Source organism: Genypterus blacodes, unplaced genomic scaffold (genome assembly GCF_046128005.1).
Source record: "Genypterus blacodes isolate CSIRO-AG114 ecotype Tasmania unplaced genomic scaffold, CSIRO-AGI_Gbla_v1 ptg000021l_1, whole genome shotgun sequence".
NCBI lineage: Eukaryota > Metazoa > Chordata > Actinopteri > Ophidiiformes > Ophidiidae > Genypterus > Genypterus blacodes.
This window is the reverse complement of record NW_027466834.1, coordinates 4,041,112-4,062,553: the sequence shown is the minus strand read 5'-3', so window position 1 is coordinate 4,062,553 and position 21,442 is coordinate 4,041,112. Positions and strand designations below refer to the sequence as shown.

The 21,442-nt window shown below is 44.8% G+C and overlaps 3 protein-coding genes across 4 annotated transcripts; 1 reads left to right on the top strand and 2 right to left on the bottom strand.

Annotated features, from left to right (window-relative positions):
- Positions 1 to 131: 131 nt before the first annotated feature.
- Positions 132 to 4,178, bottom strand: tmem263 (transmembrane protein 263). The gene is made up of 3 exons (XM_076142225.1): positions 4,013 to 4,178; positions 2,320 to 2,386; positions 132 to 1,647 (listed from the first exon to the last, which is right to left on the bottom strand). The coding sequence occupies exons 2-3, from the start codon at positions 2,384 to 2,386 to the stop codon at positions 1,343 to 1,345; spliced, it is 372 nt and encodes a 123-aa protein (XP_075998340.1). The 5' UTR covers positions 4,013 to 4,178; the 3' UTR covers positions 132 to 1,342.
- Positions 4,179 to 5,250: 1,072 nt separating this feature from the next.
- LOC142992001 (NAD-dependent protein deacetylase sirtuin-3) lies at positions 5,251 to 13,428 on the top strand. Of its 2 annotated transcripts, none has more exons than XM_076142254.1 (8): positions 5,251 to 5,486; positions 10,997 to 11,219; positions 11,347 to 11,562; positions 11,650 to 11,882; positions 12,049 to 12,149; positions 12,245 to 12,406; positions 12,486 to 12,698; positions 12,911 to 13,428. In XM_076142254.1, the coding sequence occupies exons 2-8, from the start codon at positions 11,005 to 11,007 to the stop codon at positions 13,118 to 13,120; spliced, it is 1,350 nt and encodes a 449-aa protein (XP_075998369.1). In that variant the 5' UTR covers positions 5,251 to 5,486; positions 10,997 to 11,004; the 3' UTR covers positions 13,121 to 13,428. The 2 variants fall into 2 exon arrangements, with proteins under 2 accessions (XP_075998369.1, XP_075998367.1); XM_076142252.1 differs by having other exon boundaries at positions 12,908 to 13,428.
- Positions 13,429 to 14,497: 1,069 nt separating this feature from the next.
- On the bottom strand, positions 14,498 to 21,182 carry ric8b (RIC8 guanine nucleotide exchange factor B). Its single transcript, XM_076142387.1, has 10 exons — positions 20,960 to 21,182; positions 20,457 to 20,504; positions 19,765 to 20,388; positions 19,089 to 19,183; positions 18,200 to 18,350; positions 17,670 to 17,765; positions 17,276 to 17,420; positions 16,943 to 17,090; positions 16,694 to 16,813; positions 14,498 to 14,788 (listed from the first exon to the last, which is right to left on the bottom strand). The coding sequence occupies exons 1-10, from the start codon at positions 21,041 to 21,043 to the stop codon at positions 14,680 to 14,682; spliced, it is 1,620 nt and encodes a 539-aa protein (XP_075998502.1). The 5' UTR covers positions 21,044 to 21,182; the 3' UTR covers positions 14,498 to 14,679.
- Between the last annotated feature and the right edge of the window lie 260 nt (positions 21,183 to 21,442).

Here is a 21,442-nt window from a genome sequence, read left to right as displayed (position 1 = left end):
GTTACATAATGCTGACTGTTTTAGTCTTGAGGTTTGATACTCATTCACCCAAACATTTTGCAAACAGCAATATTGAAACCCGAGTTCTGCCTCATACCTCATGTGCACAACATGTCACAGTTAAATATGGATTCACAAAAGGTCTTTTTATTAAATGTACTTCGATATTATCTTTAAAATGGATTTGAAACTTGAAATTGAAAATGAATCAAGAAATGCAGCTGTTACATCTCAACAGTGGTAAATACAGTGAGCCCCATGCAACACAAGTGGAACATTTGACAAACCTTAGGATTCATAACTTACATCGGGGCAGTGGAAGGGCCACGTCATCGGCACTTCCATTTTTCAAGTAAGTATTTTGACATAATTGGGATTTTAGTTACATTATAGTAACCGACTTTTAATAACTTGATTTCACAATATCTCTTTACTTACAAATAAATGACTGAATTGACTTTGATTTAACTAGTTGTCTAACTAATAAAGCAAAAAGACCATCTGAAAATAAAGTTCATTGCAATCAAAATACTTTGTTTTGTATTGAGCACCCTTCACGTAAGTATAATGAATGAAGGCTGTGTTTGTGTGGTAATGTAAACCATCATGTTTAACATATTTTACTATCATATGGTCAGGTCTTTTCACTGCACAGTGAAAATACCCACTAGATTACATAACTCACAAGTGAAACGTGAACGCTCCACAGCCAACCACTGGATTGTAACCTTCCATCACACGTCGGATCAAATGCATGAACCATTGTTAGTGTAGTTGTGTATGACGAATGAATGTGTGAACAAAACAGAAAGGTGTTTATGTTTCTGTAACTTTTCCAGACCCACTTAAGAGTGAAAGAAAACCTATCCCAAACAAAACCCCCAGTGTCATTTATAGATCATCACGATCATTGATTGTCTCAACAGTAAAACTCAGGTACACAGAGATGAAGAAGGTAAGGATATTCGGCAGTTCACTTTTGGCACAAAAGCTAACAAATGTGACAAATAGCAGATTTTTCAGGATTTGTGGCTCATTGCCAAAACAACAGTCAATGTTTTGGTTTTTGACCCAGATTGTTTCCCTTGAATAACGGACCATAAAAGACCGGTAGTTGCTTCATGTTTCCTTGCCATGTAATTGCATAAGCATGTGGTGTACCAACAAACATGGATCAAAGACAACAAAACACTGCATATACCCCTCACCAAAAAGTGTAAACTGAACGTTTGAGTCCTCTGGTGCTCTTTTTCTCCTCAGCCCCCTTGTGACCGAATACTAAAACAGCAAACACAGTCTGAGCCTTACAGCTCAGCAGTGTGTGCACCCCCTCTCTCCCCCATCAGTCAGACTTGTCCTTCTTTTTGTTCCCTCCTCCTACTATGGGAACTTTGCTGACCACTGCAGAGCCTACGGCAGTCACTCCTCCAGCTACGGCACATACGCCTCCTTTCACCAGCCCCACTCCCATTGCAGGCACAGCGGCGACAGAGCCGACGGCGGTTTTGGTGAAGTCCAGGCTTTTCCCACCGATCCAGGTCACGCCGCCCACCGTCGCTCCTATGGCCCCCCTTGTGACACCGTACAGGCCCCCTGCTAACCTGCCAAACATGCCCGGTTGTGCCTGTGGGTGGCCCTTGAGGGTGTCTGAGTAAACGAACAGAAGTGAGATGGCATCATTTCATATTCTCAATGCACAGGACAGAAATCTTCTCCATATTACTTCAAAAGGCCTATGGGGGTGCAATGTGCCTAACCATTTAAAGTTCATTGATTCACTAACAATGTGATAATATTACAATCAACCACACAAATGTATGCATGAATACTACATTCTGTGGTCCTCTTACATTAACATGCTCTAGTGAACGAAATTACAAACTCATAATTTTAATCTGATACTAAAAGGAAGACTAAATCTCTCTGATTTCTAATCTAAATCAAAAATTTAATCTAATTAAGGTCTTTCGAGACATTTAATATAATCTGTTATTGCATTAATCGAAGTATAATTAAAGTTTTATCATGCATAGACACTTACTGTTACACTATGAGTCTTGGCACGCTTGAGCCATAATTAAAACATATAACGGCAACAAACACTTTGGTGAAGGAGAAATGCACTGCTTCTCTGTAGTAACTTGTATTTACATCCATTATGGAAAACATTATATAAAATAAGACTAAATAAAGTGCATTTAGAAATATGACAACTTCTGTCAATACATTTCAAGACCATGTATAGGTGTATTACCATATCATTTGTGGAACTTAATGCTTAGATAACGTAACAAGACCTCTAACTACATCTAAATCTACCTGCATCCACTGGCTCCTCATTGAGGTATGCAGGCACTTCCTCGGGCACCGGCTCCGCCTGACTCATCTGAAAAACAAATGTCAAAATGCCAATAGAAGTTCCCTGTGTTCAGATTTGATGCATCAATCAGTGTTTAGCCAAGTAGAATTCACATATTTTATACATATTCTGCATGTAATCAATATCAATCCCTTCCTCCATGTTCAACATGTCTGAGCTGCTTTTTTTAATCGAGTGAATGAAAACTAAAGCCTGACATTGTGGCTGTAGGGATGACATTAACATGGCGGCCTTTAAGGCAAAGTGCGTTACACATGTGGCAATTTACACAGAAGCCTCAGCTGCATGTCCCTGCTTAGGAAGCGGACCGTTGAAGACAAACCACTATGTAAAGAAGATAAACCTTCAGCTTGCTTTGGGTGTTGCTGATGGTAAAACAAGGCAGACCTGTTCACCACCACAGAGGCAGGTCAAACACAACAGGAAATTAATGGGAATGAAGAATATACTGCTACTTAATTAATGACTTTGGTCATTGAATTGTTTATACTCAGGTAGCCCTGACATGACATAGCAATTACCAACATTGACATAAAACGGTAAAATCTTCAGAATATAAAACAGAAAAGCTGTTCTGCACAATATAATGCCTCTCTGTCAGCTGTTACTGACCTTTAAATAAATAAATAAGAGAGGGGGGGGGGGGGGGTGTAGTCGGGGGGTTGTCTTACTTTATATTCAAATTATCAATTTAGATTGAATCTAGTGTCATTTTTTGCAGCATAACATTTCACTGAACATGGGAAAAAAATAACACTTTAGTATTGTCGTTGTCAATACTGAACAATGACTTCTTCATTTGTCATGGACTCGAGCAAAAAGTAGATCATCATGTTCTTTCCTGATCCGGTACACAACCTCTCAACTGTACATCTGACTTACAGGACTTCAGACTATATGACTTGACAAGACGGTGCTTTCACTGTGTGTCTCGATCACGAATACACAGGATCATTTCATACCATTGGCAAATTAAATCCACATGTGAAAATTCACGAATGAAAAACTCGCATTTCAGCTCATATCCTACAGGAGTACACATAGGGTTATAATGAATTAAAATGACGGATGTGATCGCTTGTTAGACGTTGTTCCAGGTCAGAATCTGCCCTTGTGGCAGGTTTGGAGCCCTAATGCTGACGCTACAACTCGCCCCCCCACCCCCCATCAACCACCTTTCCACAGCTAGCCATCAGCCGACGATGCTTGTGCTTAAATTTGTCGAATGCCTGAGGAATTTCCCGTTTTTTTAATATTTCGGTTTGTTAAAATACGCTCTAAAACACGACGCCGTTGTGTTTATCGCGGCGTTGTGACTGTTTAAGTAGCCGTGACCTGTTTTTTTGTCTGATGTGAACGCCATAACTTCCAACATGTAAGCAGACACGTCACTGAAGTTTTCAGGTTATGAACAAACATCTCTGTAAAAACGAGTTAATCGGAAAAACAACCGTCTTTTTTCGACATTAGCTATATACAAATGTACGGTTTAAGCTAATCTGGCAGGGAATGAGTTTGTAAAATAAACGGATCAATTTGTTTCACGATTACTTTTCAGTGTTGGCCCTACTTTATTTCGAGCTCACTTTTTACCATCAACTCCATCTCAAACGCACTTCATTTTAGACTTACCTCGTTTGCTAACGGTGCCAATTTACCCAATATGTCCTACGTTTGTGTAGGACTTAACGTTAATGGTCCAAAAATGATCTTCTCGTTGTTAGCCTACAACGTAGCTGGTGTGAGGCAACGTACCTCGTCCCGTCTGCCTGCTGTTTTTTGGAAGAGAACTTCAGTCTCCACCCATACAAACAGACACGCTGTCCGTGAACACAACACTCTCCACGCACTCACTCGCACAGCGAATGCAAACCCACCTTTATATAAAATACCATCGGAAATGGAAGCTAAATACCTTTAATTCAGGTAATTGGGACAATTTATTTAAGTTGTATGTAGGTTTGCAATGATGCCACGATCATTATAACCCCTAATAGAAATGGCACACGCCCCCTACAGGCCAGCATCAAATATCGTTTTCTTTATCATTTTCTTAATATCCTGAAAAATAATTGCCAAATATGTGGCCAATGCATCTTTATTAATGCTAAAGTATTGAATTGAAATGGCTTTATTTAATATAAAAGGAAACTTTTTCATCATCATCATTTCCTTTAACATCCTAACATTCCCTCAGGTTGTACTTTCATTTTAGTGACCTGTTTTGACTCCCAGAACTTTCAGTTACTCACCAATACTAGTCGAATAAAGGCAAAAAGCTGCAGTAATGAAGACAGGTGAAAATAGTGAGCAAAATAGCATTGTTCACACAACCATTAAGAGTAGTTTGTTAAAAAAAAGATAGTCCTTGTGAGAACCTGAGAAGATGGAAAGCACTCCTCACTATGACTGTAGGAATAGAGTAACAAACTATATTCAGCTCAATTGCTTTGCTTGTTTGAAAGGATTAATTTCTCCCATCAATGGATCAAAAGTTTCTTGTGGTTTATGTCATTGTTAAGAATCTGAACATACTGGCCTCTGCTCAGAACTAGAGGCATCTCCAACTTTTGGAGCTATTGGGAACTATTTTTCCTGTATCTATGTGGTATTTGTGGACGATTCCATTTTGTCGATGATTCTGTTTTGCTGTGTAAAAAAGTTGAGAATATCAAAGGACTTTTTCTGCCCTAAAATCACCCCAAAACATATTTTTTTGTGTAGGGGGTTATGGGGCTAAGAAATGGTTACTGTTGATTACAACGTCACATAAAAGAGGGTGTGTGGCCCTTTAAGAATAACCTTTGTACAACGTGACTTCCCACTGTTTTTCCCGCCTGTATTCGTATTGACTTTTGTCGCACCCGGAAACAGAAGCGTGGTGACAGCTCCGCTCTTAGGGTCCTCATGGAGTTTGTGTCGGAGAACAAGGAGACCCTTTCTGTCTGCAAGGGATTGAGACGTTGACTTGTATGCAGGAGGAGGCGTTCAGGCTCCGGGTCGTTGGATATCAAACATCCCGTGTGGCCGAGCAAACAAAGTCCGCTGCCTGAGGTCGCCTAGCCGTGTGTTCAGCATTCATCAGTTCCGCCCTGTGGAGAGCCAGGTACGATGATGATGAAAATAAAGCCTAACATTTTAGAACATTAAGAAACAGTCTGAACTTGCTCATCGAGGAAGTCTGTTTTCTACAGTAGTCATGTGACATACCTGAAGTAAACACTGCATTCATCTTACGCAATCATCACAGCTGACACTAGTTACATGTGTGCATACTGGCAGTATAGTAACAATCGTGTAGTGTATAAGATTTAATAAAAGCAGGCCATCAGAAGTGAGTAAAATCAGAAGTTTTCGCAGTTTGATTAAATCTGAAACAACTGGGATGATTTTCAACAGAAAAATAAAGCTATTGATATAATTAGAATCCAATGTAATCATTTCAGTTATTTGTTAAGTACATTTACAAATCATTAGCTGGTTTCACTGTCTGAAATATTGATGTGCTTTATATCACTGTTAATTGTATAGGTTGTTGTTTTAATCAAAAAACGTGTGCAAGCAGGTTGGAAGGGGTGGAGAAAAGTGTCAGGAGTGATGTGTGACAAGAGAGTAACAGTAAGAATGAAAGGAAAGGTCTACAACACAGTGGTGAGACCAGCGATGTTGTATGGTTTAGAGACAGTGGCACTTAGGAAGGGACAGGAGGCAGAGTTAGAGGTAGCAGAAATGAAAATGTTGAAGTTCTCTTTGGGGGTGACAAGGATGGATAGGATCAGGAATGAGTACATAAGAGGGACGGCACATGTTAGATGTTTTGGAGCTAAAGTCAGAGAGGCCAGACTGAGATGGTTTGGACATGTACAGAGGAGGGATAGTGAATTTATTGGGAAAAGGATGCTAAGGTGGGAACTGCCAGGCAGGAAGGAGGCCTAGAGGAAGACCGAAGAGGAGATATATGGAGGTAGTGAAGGAGGATATGAGGTTAGTTGGTGTAAGAGAAGAGGATGCAGAGGATAGGGGTGGATGGAGACAGAGGACTGGCAGTGGCGACCCCTGAAGGGAGCAGCCAAAAGAAGAAGAAGTTGTTTTAATCAAGTAAACAATCAACTAAGTGTAGCCGTATCGCTTTAGGATCCTGCACACATGTCATCAGTGTGTCCATAGTATGTAATGCTGGTATCACTAAGACAAAGATGGCTGTAAGTTGATAAGGTACTAATTGTGATACTTATATCTTTTATATGTGTATAAACACACAGTTGCTTGTCATCTTGAATTTAGCAGTTACATTGCTAATTCTTATAGTGACCAGCCCTCACAATGTAGAATCTTTAAACCCACTCCTCATAATCCACTCTTGCACTGTACATGTGTTACACAGTGTTACTCATTATCTCTACCTTAACGTGGCCTCATACACTCCAGGTGGCACCATTCACACTGAATGGAGCTCTGATTATTGAGTGTGCTGGAGGAGCAGTTGAAGAAACTTCTGTTGCTCATTTTATACCTTTGTTTCATTGAAATGTGGTCGACATTTGAATCCAATGTAGCTGACCTGTTACCTGGCTCATACATGTGGATTGGTGTGGCTATTGGCACTGTTGCTTCACAGTCCTAAGTGTTCCAGTCTGACAGGGCCCTCTTCCATGTGGACTTTGCCTGTGTCTGATGACATGTTCTCCCTGTGTGAGTGACTTTGAGCCTGGGTGAGTGGCTAGAGTTCACACAGTTGAGTCTTTCAGCAGGTGGCAGTGTTGCCTCACTTGTGAGCGTCTTTGATATAGCAATTAGCTCTTGTGTCTGTCAGTTGTGTAGCAGTGGAGATCTTGTGTGCATTCGGAAGCATTTTTTGAAAATTAGGACGCATGCAATTAAACAGAAGTAGATCTATTATGTTTCCTATAGGTCTGTTCCATAACCAAAACTGACCCTCTGATGACATCATTGCTATTTATTTCTCTGAAGCTCAACCCCTGTTTGTAAAAGCAGTGACTTGAAATTCAATTGTTTAATTTTAAGATCCTGTAATCTTAATAAAAATGGAAATAACAGCACATCCCATTCTGTGCAGATTAGTGCTGGTTCCTCCTCTGAGGAGTAACGGGACAAGAGTCATCAGTTAGCCATCAGCCAACTGGGCAGAATTAGCTCTCCACCACCCACCTTCCTTTGTGTTTGAGCAAACAATATACTAACACAAATTAGGACTAGCTGCTTTGTGTCAATTGAGAGTCCAACAAAGCTACTGCACAAAGTGATATGCCATTAGTGAGCAGGTGGGGAAAGAGAACATGGAGCGGTTGCCTCTCCAAGTAAGTAATGAAGAGGTTTCCATGGTGACGGGGCTGCCTGTTGCCGTCCCTGCATCAGGGGGGCAGCAGAGATCAAAGACGGCTGCGCTCTCCCTCCAGACTTCAGAGAAGAACAATTGTTGTGTAAGTGGAGGGTTAAATGCTCGGGGTGCGGAGGAGAAGCCCTCATTAAACTTCACCAAATCTCCTTCAAGGCTCCACTGACAGCAGGTAGACCTAAAACCACCAGAAACAGCAAGTGTCAATGATGCTGAGAGCACTTTTAAATTTGATCTTATCATTTATATACAAGAGAAAGAGAATGTGATATTTAACACGGTATTAATTCATCCTCGTCTTCCTCTATCCTATATAATTTCAGTCATCCCCTTTCCCACATAGGAGAAGGTTTGGTAGCATCTTTGTTCCAGTCTGTAAAGTTTTAAAGGGATTTACGGTGGATGGGTGTGTTTGTGAGGGTGAGCCCTGAGTGTTTGGGTCAGGTCCCACTAAGACAACTGGAACCTCATGTGAGCAGCAGCTTCACCCCTGGTGGTCCGGTACTGTGACACACACACCAGGCTCAGCTTCTTCTTTTTTTTCCGGCAGGGAGGGCGAGCCGTGTGAAAGGCCGGAACGTGGGGTGGGCTCTCAAATCCCCTTAAAGCCTTTTGTCATTTATACAGGGGTTTATTTGTCATTTAAGAATAGTTACAACATTTGTGGCTCAATTAGGCTCTTATCAGCTGAAACGTCACACACCCAAAAAACTTCACTTGAGCTTTTACCTCAAAGCTGTTTGTGCATCTGTGCATGGGACTGACGCTGTTACTCCATTGATTTCATATCTGATCAATCCACTGATTATTAATAGTCATTGATAGTTGGAAGAGTCTGTTTCTTAATGAGAAGAAGAACCTTTTTGGATTTAATAATGTATTCTATTAGGATACATATATTAGATTATGGTGTGGTGAGCATGATAGTATTTTATATTGCAGGATTTAGATTTTACATTGTTTTTATTTCAATTGTTAGTATAGAGCAGAAAATATAAACCAAGCTGTGGGGTCACAGTGCAGAATAATCGATGATGTCGTCATCAACATAATTCTAATCAAGTAGTTGATTATAATCGATTAATCTTGACGCCCTGCATGGGACGCTTTTGATGGCCCGGTCAGAGCCTGAAAAAGCCTTCACCTCCTCTTCCTCCTCCCTCCTCTTCTCTCCCCACAGCTGAATGTTTATGATCCATGTGTAACTTGCTAAATCATAGCCCTCCTCATTTATGTGCGTGTCCCCCGCTGTGTGTGTGTGTGTGTGTGTGTGTGTGTTCTATCTGCAGTTCTACATTGTTACTTCATGACCCTTAACGGGCCGTCACTAATTTCTCCTGAAAACGCAAATGTGTGTATTAGGGCCGAATCAATCAGTCGGTTAATCAGTGGCAAAACTAATAATCAGTTTATTGTCACTGTATTTTCAAGATTAGTTGTGTGACGTTGAATGGAACACGTTCATATTCCTTACATTTTGCAGCCGTATGAATGTCTTTGCCTTGTGCCTTGTGCCCTTGGCCAAGGCACTAGCTGCAGTGCACCGTCCACTGCTGCTACCATAGAGCCAACAGGATGAAGTGAAAACAATAATCGTCAGATGAATCGATAAGATTGGAGGAGGATGATTAGTTGCGGCCTTGTGTAACTTTAGTGGTGGTGATTGGTGTGTTTCAGAGATGCGATCATGTCCACGCTTTGTTGTGTGTGTGTGTGTGTGTGTGTGTGTGTGTGTGTGTGTGTGTGTGTGTGTGTGTGTGTGTGTGTGTGTGTGTGTGTGTGTGTGTGTGTGTGTGTGTGTGTGTGTGTGTGTGTGTGTGTGTGTGTGTGTGTGTGGGGTGTGTGTGTGTGTGGGGGTGTGTGTGTGTGGGGGTGGGGGGGGGGGGCTTAATAACTGGGCTGCTGATTTATTGCCTGGACCCAGCAGTGTGTTTCTGAGAAGCCCAGACAAAAGCAGAGACCTTCACCCTCCCACTGTTCTTAATAGTTGTGTAGGATGTGCGTAACACCGAGGCTCTTCATCTCCAGGGAGGCAGAGGGAGAGAAGATTGAGACTGAAAATGAAAGTTTATCAGAAGGTTTTTTTCCGATTGTCTCTGCAGCTCCACTTGCTATAAGCTACGCCGTGTTCCACTGAGCAGACAGAAACCTCTCTGTCCCTCACTGTCCCATGTCCTCAACCGTACAGTGCAGAGATGGGAGGGGGGAAAAAAAATTCCCGAGATGAGCAGATCTGGAATCGTCACACTGATGGAAAAATCTTAAGAAAGATTGTAGCAAATTCAGCAAAACAAATCACAATATGGAATCACAACATCCAACATATCCAATTGGCAACATAATATTGTTGTAATGTGGATCCGGGGGGGGTGGGGTCTGGGCCTCCTTCAGGGACCCCTCTCCTCACGCCCCCCTGCTCTCGTCTGGAGGCTGATAAGGTGCTGCTTATCTCTCTGCAGGCCTCTGAAGCCGGCCTGTTTTATGGGTTGCAGCTCTTTTGTCCTTCCGTCCGCTGCCTCTGCCTGACCACTCACGCTCATTCCTCATGGAAGTTGTTTGAAGGCATAGAATGGCTTTCCAAAAGAAGGCCCCTCCCCCCTCCTCTCTTCTTCTTCTTCTTCCACTCCTCTGTTCCCTCTTTATTGAATCCTGCCTCCGTATCATTTATCTCTGCCCCCCCCCCCCTCCTTTCCCTGGGTTTGAGGGGGCCGTTAGGGGGCATCCTCTTTTCTCTTCCAGCTGGGTTTGTTGACACACAGTCAATCTACGCTTCTCTTTCACCTCCGCCACCCCTCTTTTTAAGTCTCCCCCCCCACACACACACACACACCCCCTCCTTCCCCAGCTCTCTCTTCTCCTGTTTCCCTGAACAGTAAAGCTGCCACAGCTGTGAACTGTATTAGCATAGCTGCGGAGGAGGAGGAGGAGGAGGAGGGGTGTGTGTGCTAAATACGTATATTACAGCCATTAGCTTTTGTTCAAGAGTTGACAGTTTTAAAACATTTGGGCTAAAGATCTGAACACAAAAGGATGCCACGATGATTCCAGTGTAACAGCTTTTTGAATAGAAGAGGAAGGGACAGGAGCAAAGTGATGTTTGCAATTTTGATGGATTGAGAAAAGCCGGGTGAGAAAAGTGAGACAAGGAAAAGTTCAAGCAAGTTTCTGGTGGAAAAATTCAAATGGTTTCTGTGTCAAAGTGAAATTTTGAAAGTTTCATTGAGGCTGGATGATGTGATCTGTTTCCTTGTGGTCCACAGGTGTTGGGATGAGCAGGTTGAGGGCCTGCGGGGAAAGGAAAGCCTCCCAGGCAGCCGTTAGCAGAATCACCCGCAGCTCCCAGGCCAGGAACTCCCATCCCACCGGACCCCGGGACGCCGAGATCGGCCCGTACGGAAAACAGCGTAAGAAGCAGACTGACGCCGCTCTGGCCCAGGACCTCAGCCAAATGAGCGTGAGTGGCCTGGACCTCTTACACACAGGGTGAGGCTACATTACTTAAACAGGAAGTCATGCCGCTAACTCTGACAGGGTTTTCCGAGGGCAGCGAGACGATACAGAAATATTCCAGGAGTCAGCCATGCTTGCTTTCTTTCTCTCTCTGTCTTAGTAACGGGAAGATGTCCAAAATTAGCAGTGACCCCGGGGAGGCAGGTCAGCCCTCGGGGTCCAGAACCGCTCTGATCACCCAGCCTGCATCTGCGTCCAGGGCGGCGTCCCGCGGGCTGGCGTCTGTGGCTCGGCTGGTGAAGCTGGGCCGCTGTAAGAACGTGGTGGTGGTGGCCGGAGCCGGAATCAGCACAGCCAGCGGCATCCCTGACTTCAGGTTTGGAACGTCTCCAACCCCACCATCATCTCTCTTAACACGCCCCAAAATGTACATGTAAACACGTCTGTGCTGCTCTGTCATCAGAACGCCAGGAACAGGCCTCTACGCCAACCTGGAGAGGTACAGCATCCCGTTCCCAGAGGCCATTTTCAACATCGACTACTTCTCCAACGACCCACAACCTTTCTTCTCGTTGGCCAAAGAGCTGTACCCCGGCAGCCACCGGCCCAACTACATCCACTACTTCATCCGCATGCTTTACCACAAAGGCCTGCTGCTCCGGATGTACACGCAGAACATCGACGGACTGGAGAAACGTGAGTGAGACCTTCAAGCTGCAGTATGTAACTGTAAAAGAAAAAGTTCTGTACGTCTCTGTAGCTGCTCCTACAGGTGGATTCTGGATTTTTGGAGAGTCTTTTGCACTTCTTGGCGTCGGATGTTGGATTGTTATCTGATGGTTCTACTTAACCGCCTTCACAGTGTGCGGCATCCCGGATGATAAGCTTGTGGAGGCTCACGGTAGTTTCGCCACAGCGTCCTGTCACCTGTGTTACACTCCGTACCCTGCGGAGGAGGCCAAGGTACGGCGCCGCACACCAGAACCTCAGAGCTTGCAGACCAATCAAATTCTTTACAGGGATTCTTTTGAGTAATCCTTCACCCGTTCGTTTCACAGCACGCCATAATGAACGATAACGTCCCTGTATGTACGTTCTGTGCCGCGACAGTCAAGCCTGACGTCGTGTTTTTCGGCGAGGACCTTCCTGAGAAATACTCCCTCCATACGAAAGACTTCCCCAAAGCCGACCTGCTCATTATTATGGGCACATCTTTACAGGTAAACACTTGACATTGTAGCAAGTTTTGGTATTACAGAAAGAGAATCCTTTTATCTGTACTATCATCCTACATTCCAGATTGAACCGTTTGCCAGCCTGGTGAATACGGTGCGCTCGACTGTGCCTCGTCTCCTCCTGAACCGGCACGCTGTGGGCCCCTTTGAGAAGGTGCCACTGCGGAGGTGCGACCACGTGGAGCTGGGAGATCTGGAGGATACAGTGAGGAGGTTTGCCGACATGCTGGGCTGGAACAGTGAGATCGAGCAGCTGATGATGAGTCGGAGAGAAGAGGTCGGTTCCGTCACAGCGCAGTCCGAGTTTGTTATTGACTAAACTTAATCTAAGACAGCATTTGAAATGTTTTATCAGGCCCGCTTATATTCCCATATCACAAAGCTCTGCTGAGGCTAAATCCCTCAGACGGTGGGGAATCTTGTGGGAACTCTCCGGGCCATGTTACAAAGAGCACTTGTCAGATGCGGCTGTAATATTTCTCTCAGCAGAGCATCCCCGCACTTGTAAGCAGCGGTCCGGCGGTGAGCGGGCAGAAGCTTTGCCAGAGCGAATCCAGCGGCCCGGGGGGGAGAGGAGCATCAGAGCCTCACAGCAGGCTGAAGTCCAGACCGGGAGCTCAAAGATCCACCGACAACAGCGAGGACAGCGACTCTGAGACGGACAGCAAGAGCTCGGCATCGTCCGGCCACAGCAACTGAGCAAGGACGGTTTCATAACGAAGATGGGAGACGGGTTTCCTCTCTCCTTTTGTACATACGGCTCCCGACACCATAGATGCAGAACTGTTAGTTTGGCCTAGTGGTAATTTCACAGAGGGAATCTTTGAGTGAGTAGTCTGGAAGTATCAGAGTGTATATTTGATGTATATCTTATGTCAGTGTGTAATACTTAAGCACTTATTTTGGGACTCTATACAGAACACTAGTAAATGTCTGAGCCACGTATCAAATTAAAATCCAGTTACTGTTTTTATATCCCTACAGCACAGTATTTTATATGGTTTATAACAGTATTTAATAAAGTATTGTGTAATATGCATATTGCGTCTGCCATAGTTTGTCCTAAACAGTCCAAAAAAGACACATTTTTTATTTATTTTCTCCAGTTTAATGACTTTTCAGTGGAAGCCTCACTAAATAAAAATGTGCAAGAAATACAAAGCTATTCCAATAACAGAGAGAAGGACAACAAGAACAACATGCGAGTGTGTCCCATTGTTCCACTGGAACGTGTTGTTATGGAGTGGAAGAAATGAGGAGTTGCATTCACACACTAAGAGCTCACAGGAGGAAATCCTCAGGTAAGAGCCCCAAAATGATGAAATCTTTGTACTTCTTATCTGAATTGTGCCCGTGTGATAAAGGTGAAGGTGTGACATCATCCAGCTACATCAACAACAAGTGAGCTGTTGCCTCCTATAAATTAGATTTGTCTGGTTAAGAGTAAAATCCAGGAAAAGGTTAAGCTCAGGCCTAGTGACCTACACACTCTCTATTTTCTCATTATTTAATTTATTCATACACTAGATAGATTTATATAAAATCAACATTTTTCAATATATATATATAAAAAAAACACATCTGAGAATCGTTTGAACATCATGCAGAGTTGCCAGAGGACGATAGAAAACAATTTCAATTCACAAGTTTCTTTTATCAAGAATTCACAAGTAAGGCAGAAACTATGTGGCTACTCTTCATCCACCGCAGAAAACCGTCAGAAATCCTTAACTTGGCCAATGAGAGATTTAAAGTCGAGTCGTTACGGTGTCAACAACGCCGTTCAGTGAGAAAACGGCTGCCGACGCGCCCCCGAATGAAAATAGCTAACTGGTATGTGCTTACTAGTATTTAATGGACAACTTTATAATTTAGCAGAAAGGGAAACATACGTGTCATAAACAAAGGAACACGTCAAGGAATGATTTTGTATTCAGACTCGGTTCCGCTCTTATCAAACAGACAGCAGTGCTTTCAGTGATACTAATCTGATTTCCTGCCTCTAAAGTTCCTCACATGTGTAGGAATCAAAATTAAAAAAAAAAGAAAAAAAGGATGCATGACAAAAACAAAAACGTCACGAAACAGTAATCAATGTAGCCTCCTATGCATAATGGCGCCACTGGAAAGTCTTCCCGCCACATGTATCCAGTCCAGCTCCTCTTTCCTTTATGTGGCTGGCGTCTGTGTGAGGGCCTCTAACATACATACCTCTGTGGGCCACTGGCCTTAGCCTGGAACGTGTGAGGCTCAGTGCACTAGTCAGAGTCTGATCCTGAACTGTCCTCCAGCGGCTCGCACAGAGTTTCTTCCAGGGGCGCTAGCGTCCCGTCTGGCCTGACCCCCATGGGCCGGATCACGTTCTGCCTGTGGACACGAGAGTTGGAGAGAACGTCAGAGCTCCTGAAGAGGCAAAGGCAAACATCTCACCCTGCTCAGCTTTGTGTCCACAGAGGCTCTTCAGGAGCGGCAGGTGCCATTGTACATCTTTACACTTTGCATACAGCGAGCCTGGACCCCTCCCTTCCCCCCCTCCATGGACACCGACCGCTCCTGGCCATCCTCCCTCTCTCTCTCTCTCTCTCTGTCTCGGCCCTCCTCCTTTCGCCTCCTATGGCACTTTAATTACAGGATCAGTGCTCAGACTAATCTCCTCAAAGCCACGGCTGCCCCCTTCATCCCAATCCAATTATATCTGCACCGTGTGTCACCAGTCCCTCTGAGATGATTTATCAGGGAATTATCTAATCAAAAGCCATTTATACGTTTTAAACATTAATGGTCATACAATCTGTACTTATGCCTTAAATCAATTTAAGACATAACCTGTGGGAAATATTAACTAGCCTGATAGAATTGAAAGGATATTTAAATCTTTTGGTATCTTCTCAGCCGGTATGTCAACATGGACTCCACGCTCAGTATCCGTGGCATGTTGCGTAATCGTAGTCCTACAATCATATCACAGGTTATATAATTGTGCCGATTTCAATCCCATTAATGTGTTTACTAGCGATTCATTATCTTAATCACAGTATAACCGAAGTTTTGAGCAGATGAAAGCTGAGAAGACATAAGCGTCTCTTTAGTTGTGACTCCTGCTGCACTTCACCGGCCGCCAATCCGCAGCCTGGTGTCCCTCATCAAAGACAGCGGGGGACAATGAGGAGTAAGGAGAAGTGGGTGATAACTGGTCCACTGACAACAAATCAAACAAAAACACATGTAGCATCCACCCAATGCTGCCTTTCACAAGTGACATTCTCTCTCCCAATTAGCGGTTAAGTCCACCCTCTCCTCCTTAACATTAACAGGGACGATGATGTGGTGATGGCCGTGTGTGTGTGTGTGTGTGTGTGTGTGTGTGTGTGTGTGTCCACAATATGTGCTAATTGGAGAAGAAGTTAGGTGGCGAGGGAAGCGCATTCTTGCAGGGTTCTGAGCGATCTCCTTAGAGCTGTGGACAGAGGCAGCTCATCCTGCTGCTCGCACCTCTCGTCAATGTGGAGGAGGAGGACGAGAAGAAAGAGGATCCAGCTCGGAAAAAAAGGAATCTTGTCCTCTTGCGGACGCACAGACACACACACGTGCCTCATTACGGCTGAGGCCCCCCCCCTCCCCCCCGGCTTTGCCGTCCAACAATGACGAGGTCAGCTTTCTTCTGTCTGCGCGGGTGTTCGCCCGTGTTTCGCATCCTCTCCCAACGTTCAGCCCCCCAAATATGCTTTGTCTAGTTGTGTCTCTCTCTGTGTCCACACCCCGTCTGGGCAATGTTTGGCTTCTCAGAAAGGGAGAAGAATAAAAGTCAGGACACGTGTGTTATTAAAAACCTGAATGCGGCACATAAAGAAGGGCCAGGACGCGGCAAAGCCAACCCTGTGTGCCAATTAGGTGATAATTAAAGGAGTACTTGTAATGATGCTGCAGCGGCGTGCCGGCAGCTTCCTTTTACCGCGGCTGAATGCTACAGGCGTGCTGGAAGTCTGGGGCCTAATTGAAGCGGAGGCTAACGGCGGGAGATTCTTTCTTTGATGAATCGGTTGGCAGGGAGCGAGCTCACCGCTACCTTTGTACAGACGCCATGTTTTCCTCCCGTTAGCCTCCGTGCTCTCAGGGAAAGGTCAACACTAACACAGTTGGGCTCAAAGCACGAGGACAATAACAAATATGAATAATGAGAACGAGGGAGAAGAAGCAGTTATTAGTGCAAAACAAAGGTTAATCATCCTAGTTGAGGCTTTGCCGGGTTGTTATCTGTTCTGCTGTATTCACCTTGACAACTTGTCAAACATGCTGACGAGCTTCTGGGCTTCGTACTCCTTCTGCTCCTCGGTCATCTCCTCGATGGGGTTCGGCATGGGCTCCTCCACATGGCCTGTGATGGGATTGATGCTGGGACAAAAGTGAGAGCGATCAATGTACAGCTTGAAAACTGCTTCACAGCTTAAGTCTGTCTCACTCGGTGTGTGTGTGTGTGTATGCATGCATGAGACACACCGTCACATCATACGGTCCACTCACAAGGGTTTGGCAGATTTGTATTCCTCTGTGTCTGAGTCTTCTTCATCTTCAGAGTACTGCGTCTCTCCCCTCCCTCCTGCTAGGAGTCCTCGGGCCACCAGGAGTCCCGCTGCGTTTCCGTACCCTGTATACTTCAACAGGTTGTCCACTACAAGATGACAGCAGAGACACACGGTGCTGTGTTAATGTGTGCAGGCTCATACATGGACGCCTGTAGTTCACTGTAATCACTCCTCTCAGTATGTTTTCATCACAATCATCATTCATGTTCCTTCCTAAATCTATTTCTTCCATCTGCTGCGCCCCATTTCTTCCATTTCTGCCCTTTCTCACCGCTCTCCTTGCACAGGACGAAGAGGAACTCGGCGGCCGTCTGTTTGACGCCCATGTCCACGTGGGTCATGAGACGGACCAGCTTGTTTCTGACGGCGGTGCCCACCTCTGGCCTGATCTTCACATCTGTCAGAGGGGGAAGGACCTGAGGGGGCAGAGGTTTCACACACATCAGATTAGTGGATCTAACCTCGAACTCAGAGCTACTGACTGTGATTGTACTCAAAGATCAAAGGTCAGGGTGATATCTGAGCACAGTGGATGATGATGATTCAGGAATAAAGGAGTCACTCAATGCCACGTGCTCAGAGAGATAGAATTATAAACAAACACAGAGACAGCGAACACTCTTATCACGGCAGCAGGTACGATACAGACACTCGTTTTTCCGTACCTGAGCTTTGATGTATCTGCGAATCTCCCTGTGGTGTCTGGATCCTTCCGTCAAAAGGCTTAGGACCGGCGTCAGGCCCTCCTTGTAGTTGGAGCCCTGCTCAGAGAGAGAAAGAGAGAGAGAGAGAGAGACAGACAGATGAGCCAGTCAACAACACACACCATCCAAACATGTACAGTTTATCTTCCCGGCAGAGCTCAGATTTCCTTTCCTTTCTTTTGTAATCTGTGACGTAAATGTGAACGACGGCGGGCAAAGTAGAACGAAAGCTGTACAAAACAGACAAGTGCTTGTAAACAAAACAGTAAATCTGGACTATTTCTTCAATTATCTCCATTTCGCAGGTCAACAAAGTCTTATGTTTGTTTACTCTTTTCAATCATGTGTAATTTATGCACTGATGAAGTGGAAGTGTCAAACTGAACTGTATGTCGTTAAGACGTCCTACACGTTCAACCGCAACGCTGCAGAATGACGTCATGATGTATCGAGGGCCGCGTAAAATCATAAGACATCGGTGTGTGTTTCACCTTGTCGATCCTTTTCTCCATGAAGTCCAGCAGGCCCTGCACCGCGTCCATGTTCTTGCCGCCGTATTGTTCTTGTCCTCCCTGGACAGGCACCTCGATTAACACGTCCAGGCAGGACACAGGCAGGTTATTGAGCAGGTTAATGGCGTGGCTGAACAACAAGAGCGAGAGAGAGAGAGAGAGAGAGAACATTTTAGAGAAGTAAATCAAATGTGAGATACTTGACAATAGAGTGAATTGACAAATAAAGCAAAGTGTGACATGTAGGTTAATACTCCAAAAATGTTGGGGTTCTTTTGTTCCAGATGAATTTGACAGTTTTCCCCATAAATCAACCTGACAATATTGGCCTCTTAAGAAACTTCTGGATCTTGAGATGAATTTCAAATGAAGTTCAGTGTTTCTCCTTTTTAATCTCCAGATCGTTTCCATTTCTGTCCCATACTCAGATAATTACAACATCAGTCACCTTTACTTGACACAATTTCATTTTCAGTCTTTAAGGCCACAGATTCTTGGCATTCTTCCATTTAATTACCATAAAAGGAGGCCCCTCCCACGAAAACACATCAGGAAACATTGTTTAAAGTACAGTACCTATGTAATTATTATCAGTACATTTCTAATTATGTTCTTATATGCACATAACTGCTGATGATTCTCTTCAAGTTGGTTTGCTCAACGGCAGCTGCATCTTGCCTGTGTGTGCTTCTACGCAAATGAATCCCCACAGTGTAATATTGCCTAAATACAGAGGTGAGGAAAGCTACAGCATACAGGTGTGTGGCAGGGTTGAATGCTTTTGTGCTTGTGGTGTGTTCTTTCACTGCCAAGTAAATGAAACCCGGGAACATCTACTATATGAAGGGACAATAACAGAACGTCAAACCTGTGAGCTTCCTCCGTTTTGTCCTCTGTCTCTGTCTTTAGCATCAGGAGATGACGCAGAATGGCAGAGATGAGGCGGAACTGGTGGTCTCCCTCCTGACAAATCAAGCCACATAGACACAAAGCAAAGTCACATTTGGTCGTGCGGAGGAAAAGAAGTGGTTAAGTACGAATGTGAAACACACAATTGAACCTTATCTTGACAGGAGCAGTCACAATCGGTAGAAAGAGTAAGAAATGTAAAGAGCATAAAGGATGCTGTCTCTCAATCACGCCAGGAATAGGTTTATAATGTGTGATGGTAAAAGAATGAGTAAGATTGGATGAACTGGATGTTTAGAGAAATATACAAAACCCAAAAACTGTAGGGTTTAGATTTGCAGTAATGTTTATGTTTGCATTTTCTATCTTTGGGTGACACACACACACACACACGGGCTGAACACAGAGGACAAAGTCGCTGCTAGAGGGCTTTGGTAAGGTCAAGCAGGTGATAAATGTTGAATTGTACTGATAAGTGTTCAAACATGTTTGTTTATAGAGTAACAACTAGTTTATAATACTAACACTAACTAACATAGGGTCCATTCAACTCTTATTAGCCTGGGGTAGGAAGTGTTTATGTTGTTCTTATTGTATACATTAAATAGCATGTAATGTGTGCAGTAAACACTCACCTCACCCCCAGCAGACAGTGTGAGGTTGAACAAGGCTTTCAGTGCTTCCATGGCTCGCTCGTTGTCCTGCGCAGGTATAGGCAGGGCCTGTGGGTCAGGGGGGGCCGCTTCATATTCGCCCACCCAGCGCACGTCCAGGGTGTGTTCCAGCACCTCTGTCAGTAGTCTCACTGCATTCCACTCTCTCTTCAAGCCCCCCCTCACATCAGGTCGCAGGGCCGACAGCAGGAAGAGCAGACGCAGGGTGAACAGGCCCACCTCGTGGTGCCAGGTGCGGGCGGCCTGTAAGCTGGTGCACAGGCCGTGAACCAGCTGCACCTCCACACTGACCTGCTGAGCAGCGGGACTGTTGTACACCACGTTACACAGGCACTTCAAAGCCTCCACCACCACCCTCTCCTCCTCCTCCGTCAGGACGTCCTCAGGTTTTTCCTGGTCGTCGCCTCCATCTTCTGCGCCACGCAGCGCAGCCATCCCGCCCAGGGTCAGCATGCCCTCTCTGGTGGCCACGGGTGCCAGGACCCTCTTGTCTCTAGAGAGGATGCGGAGCGTCTCCAGACATGTCCTCTGGCAGCTGGGCGCCACCTGCCTCCCCAGGACAGTCAGCAGGCTCTGACACAGCCTCTGAAACGACACGGCTGTCATTACCTAATAACAGGGCCGACGTGACAAACACATCATTTCATACTCACACTGCGCAGCTTCTCCTCCTTTTGGTCAAAGCTGAAGGTGTGACTGTTCTGAAACAGATGAGACACTCAGTGACACCAAACAACACAACATACATTCACTAACAAATATGACATCATGCTTAAGTACATGTTTATTAAATACACAAACCTAGATGGGTATCAGTTTAAAGTTAAATACAGGAGCCTTGGAAATAGACATGGAAGAAACAGCTAATAAAGTAGCAACAGCGAGACAGCTTGTGTATTGCTGAGCCTCTGTTAGCAGGTAGCATTAGCCTGTTCACCGGCATTTCTACCGTATTGAAATGTCGTAAACGCATCACGTTGAGGTTAAGTTTGTCAGTCTGATACAATTAGCGATGGGGCGTTTGAGTCCCTCGGTGACACTGATAACCTGCTGGCTAGTTAAACAGTAGCTAGCCAGTTTAGCCACAGCAGCTAGCTGTCGGTTAGCACAGCGGTTTGTTTTGGTTAACGTCTCCACTAGCAGAGCGCCGACTCACCTCTCGGTTATACTGCAGGAGAAGCTTCTCGATCTCCTCCCCGCTGTCATTTTCAAGCTGCGACAAGATGTCTTTAAGATCCATGTTTGAGATGAGAAGAGAAGCGATGGTTAGTGGGTTAGTTGGGTGAAGGAGCAGTGAGTGTGGATGTGTGGTGGAGCTAGCTGGCAGGCAGGCTAGCTCTCTCTCCGTGTGTGTGTGTGTGTGTGTGTGTGTGTGTGTGTGTGTGGGCGCGGGGGGGGGGGGGGGGGGGGCTGCTGAGAGTGAAGGAAACTCCCTCTGTGTGTGTGTTCATTATCATACAGGCTCCATCTACAGCAAAAATATTACACTTGATATTACATTTGTTTATTTAATGAGATTATTGTTATAAATTGTAGTAATAATCACTATAACGAGTATATTGATTAAAGTGATTTAATTAAAGTCTGTATTTCCTGAGAACAAATACAAACTGTTAAAGCAGTAATAACACGTATAATA

Excerpts from the sequence above, each read along its gene's own strand:
- ric8b (XM_076142387.1), bottom strand. The coding sequence starts at position 21,043 with ATGGATCTTAAAGACATCTTGTCGCAGCTTGAAAATGACAGCGGGGAG. Across the intron at positions 20,505-20,959 it reads TCCTGCAGTATAACCGAGAG|AACAGTCACACCTTCAGCTT; the intron begins GTGAGTCGGCGC and ends CATCTGTTTCAG. Across the intron at positions 14,789-16,693 it reads ATGTTTGACAAGTTGTCAAG|GCAGAACGTGATCCGGCCCA; the intron begins GTGAATACAGCA and ends TCGTGTCCACAG.
- LOC142992001 (XM_076142252.1), top strand. The coding sequence starts at position 11,005 with ATGAGCAGGTTGAGGGCCTGCGGGGAAAGGAAAGCCTCCCAGGCAGCC. Across the intron at positions 12,150-12,244 it reads ACCCTGCGGAGGAGGCCAAG|CACGCCATAATGAACGATAA; the intron begins GTACGGCGCCGC and ends TTCGTTTCACAG. Across the intron at positions 12,407-12,485 it reads TTATGGGCACATCTTTACAG|ATTGAACCGTTTGCCAGCCT; the intron begins GTAAACACTTGA and ends CCTACATTCCAG.
- tmem263 (XM_076142225.1), bottom strand. The coding sequence starts at position 2,386 with ATGAGTCAGGCGGAGCCGGTGCCCGAGGAAGTGCCTGCATACCTCAAT. Across the intron at positions 1,648-2,319 it reads TGAGGAGCCAGTGGATGCAG|ACACCCTCAAGGGCCACCCA; the intron begins GTAGATTTAGAT and ends TCGTTTACTCAG.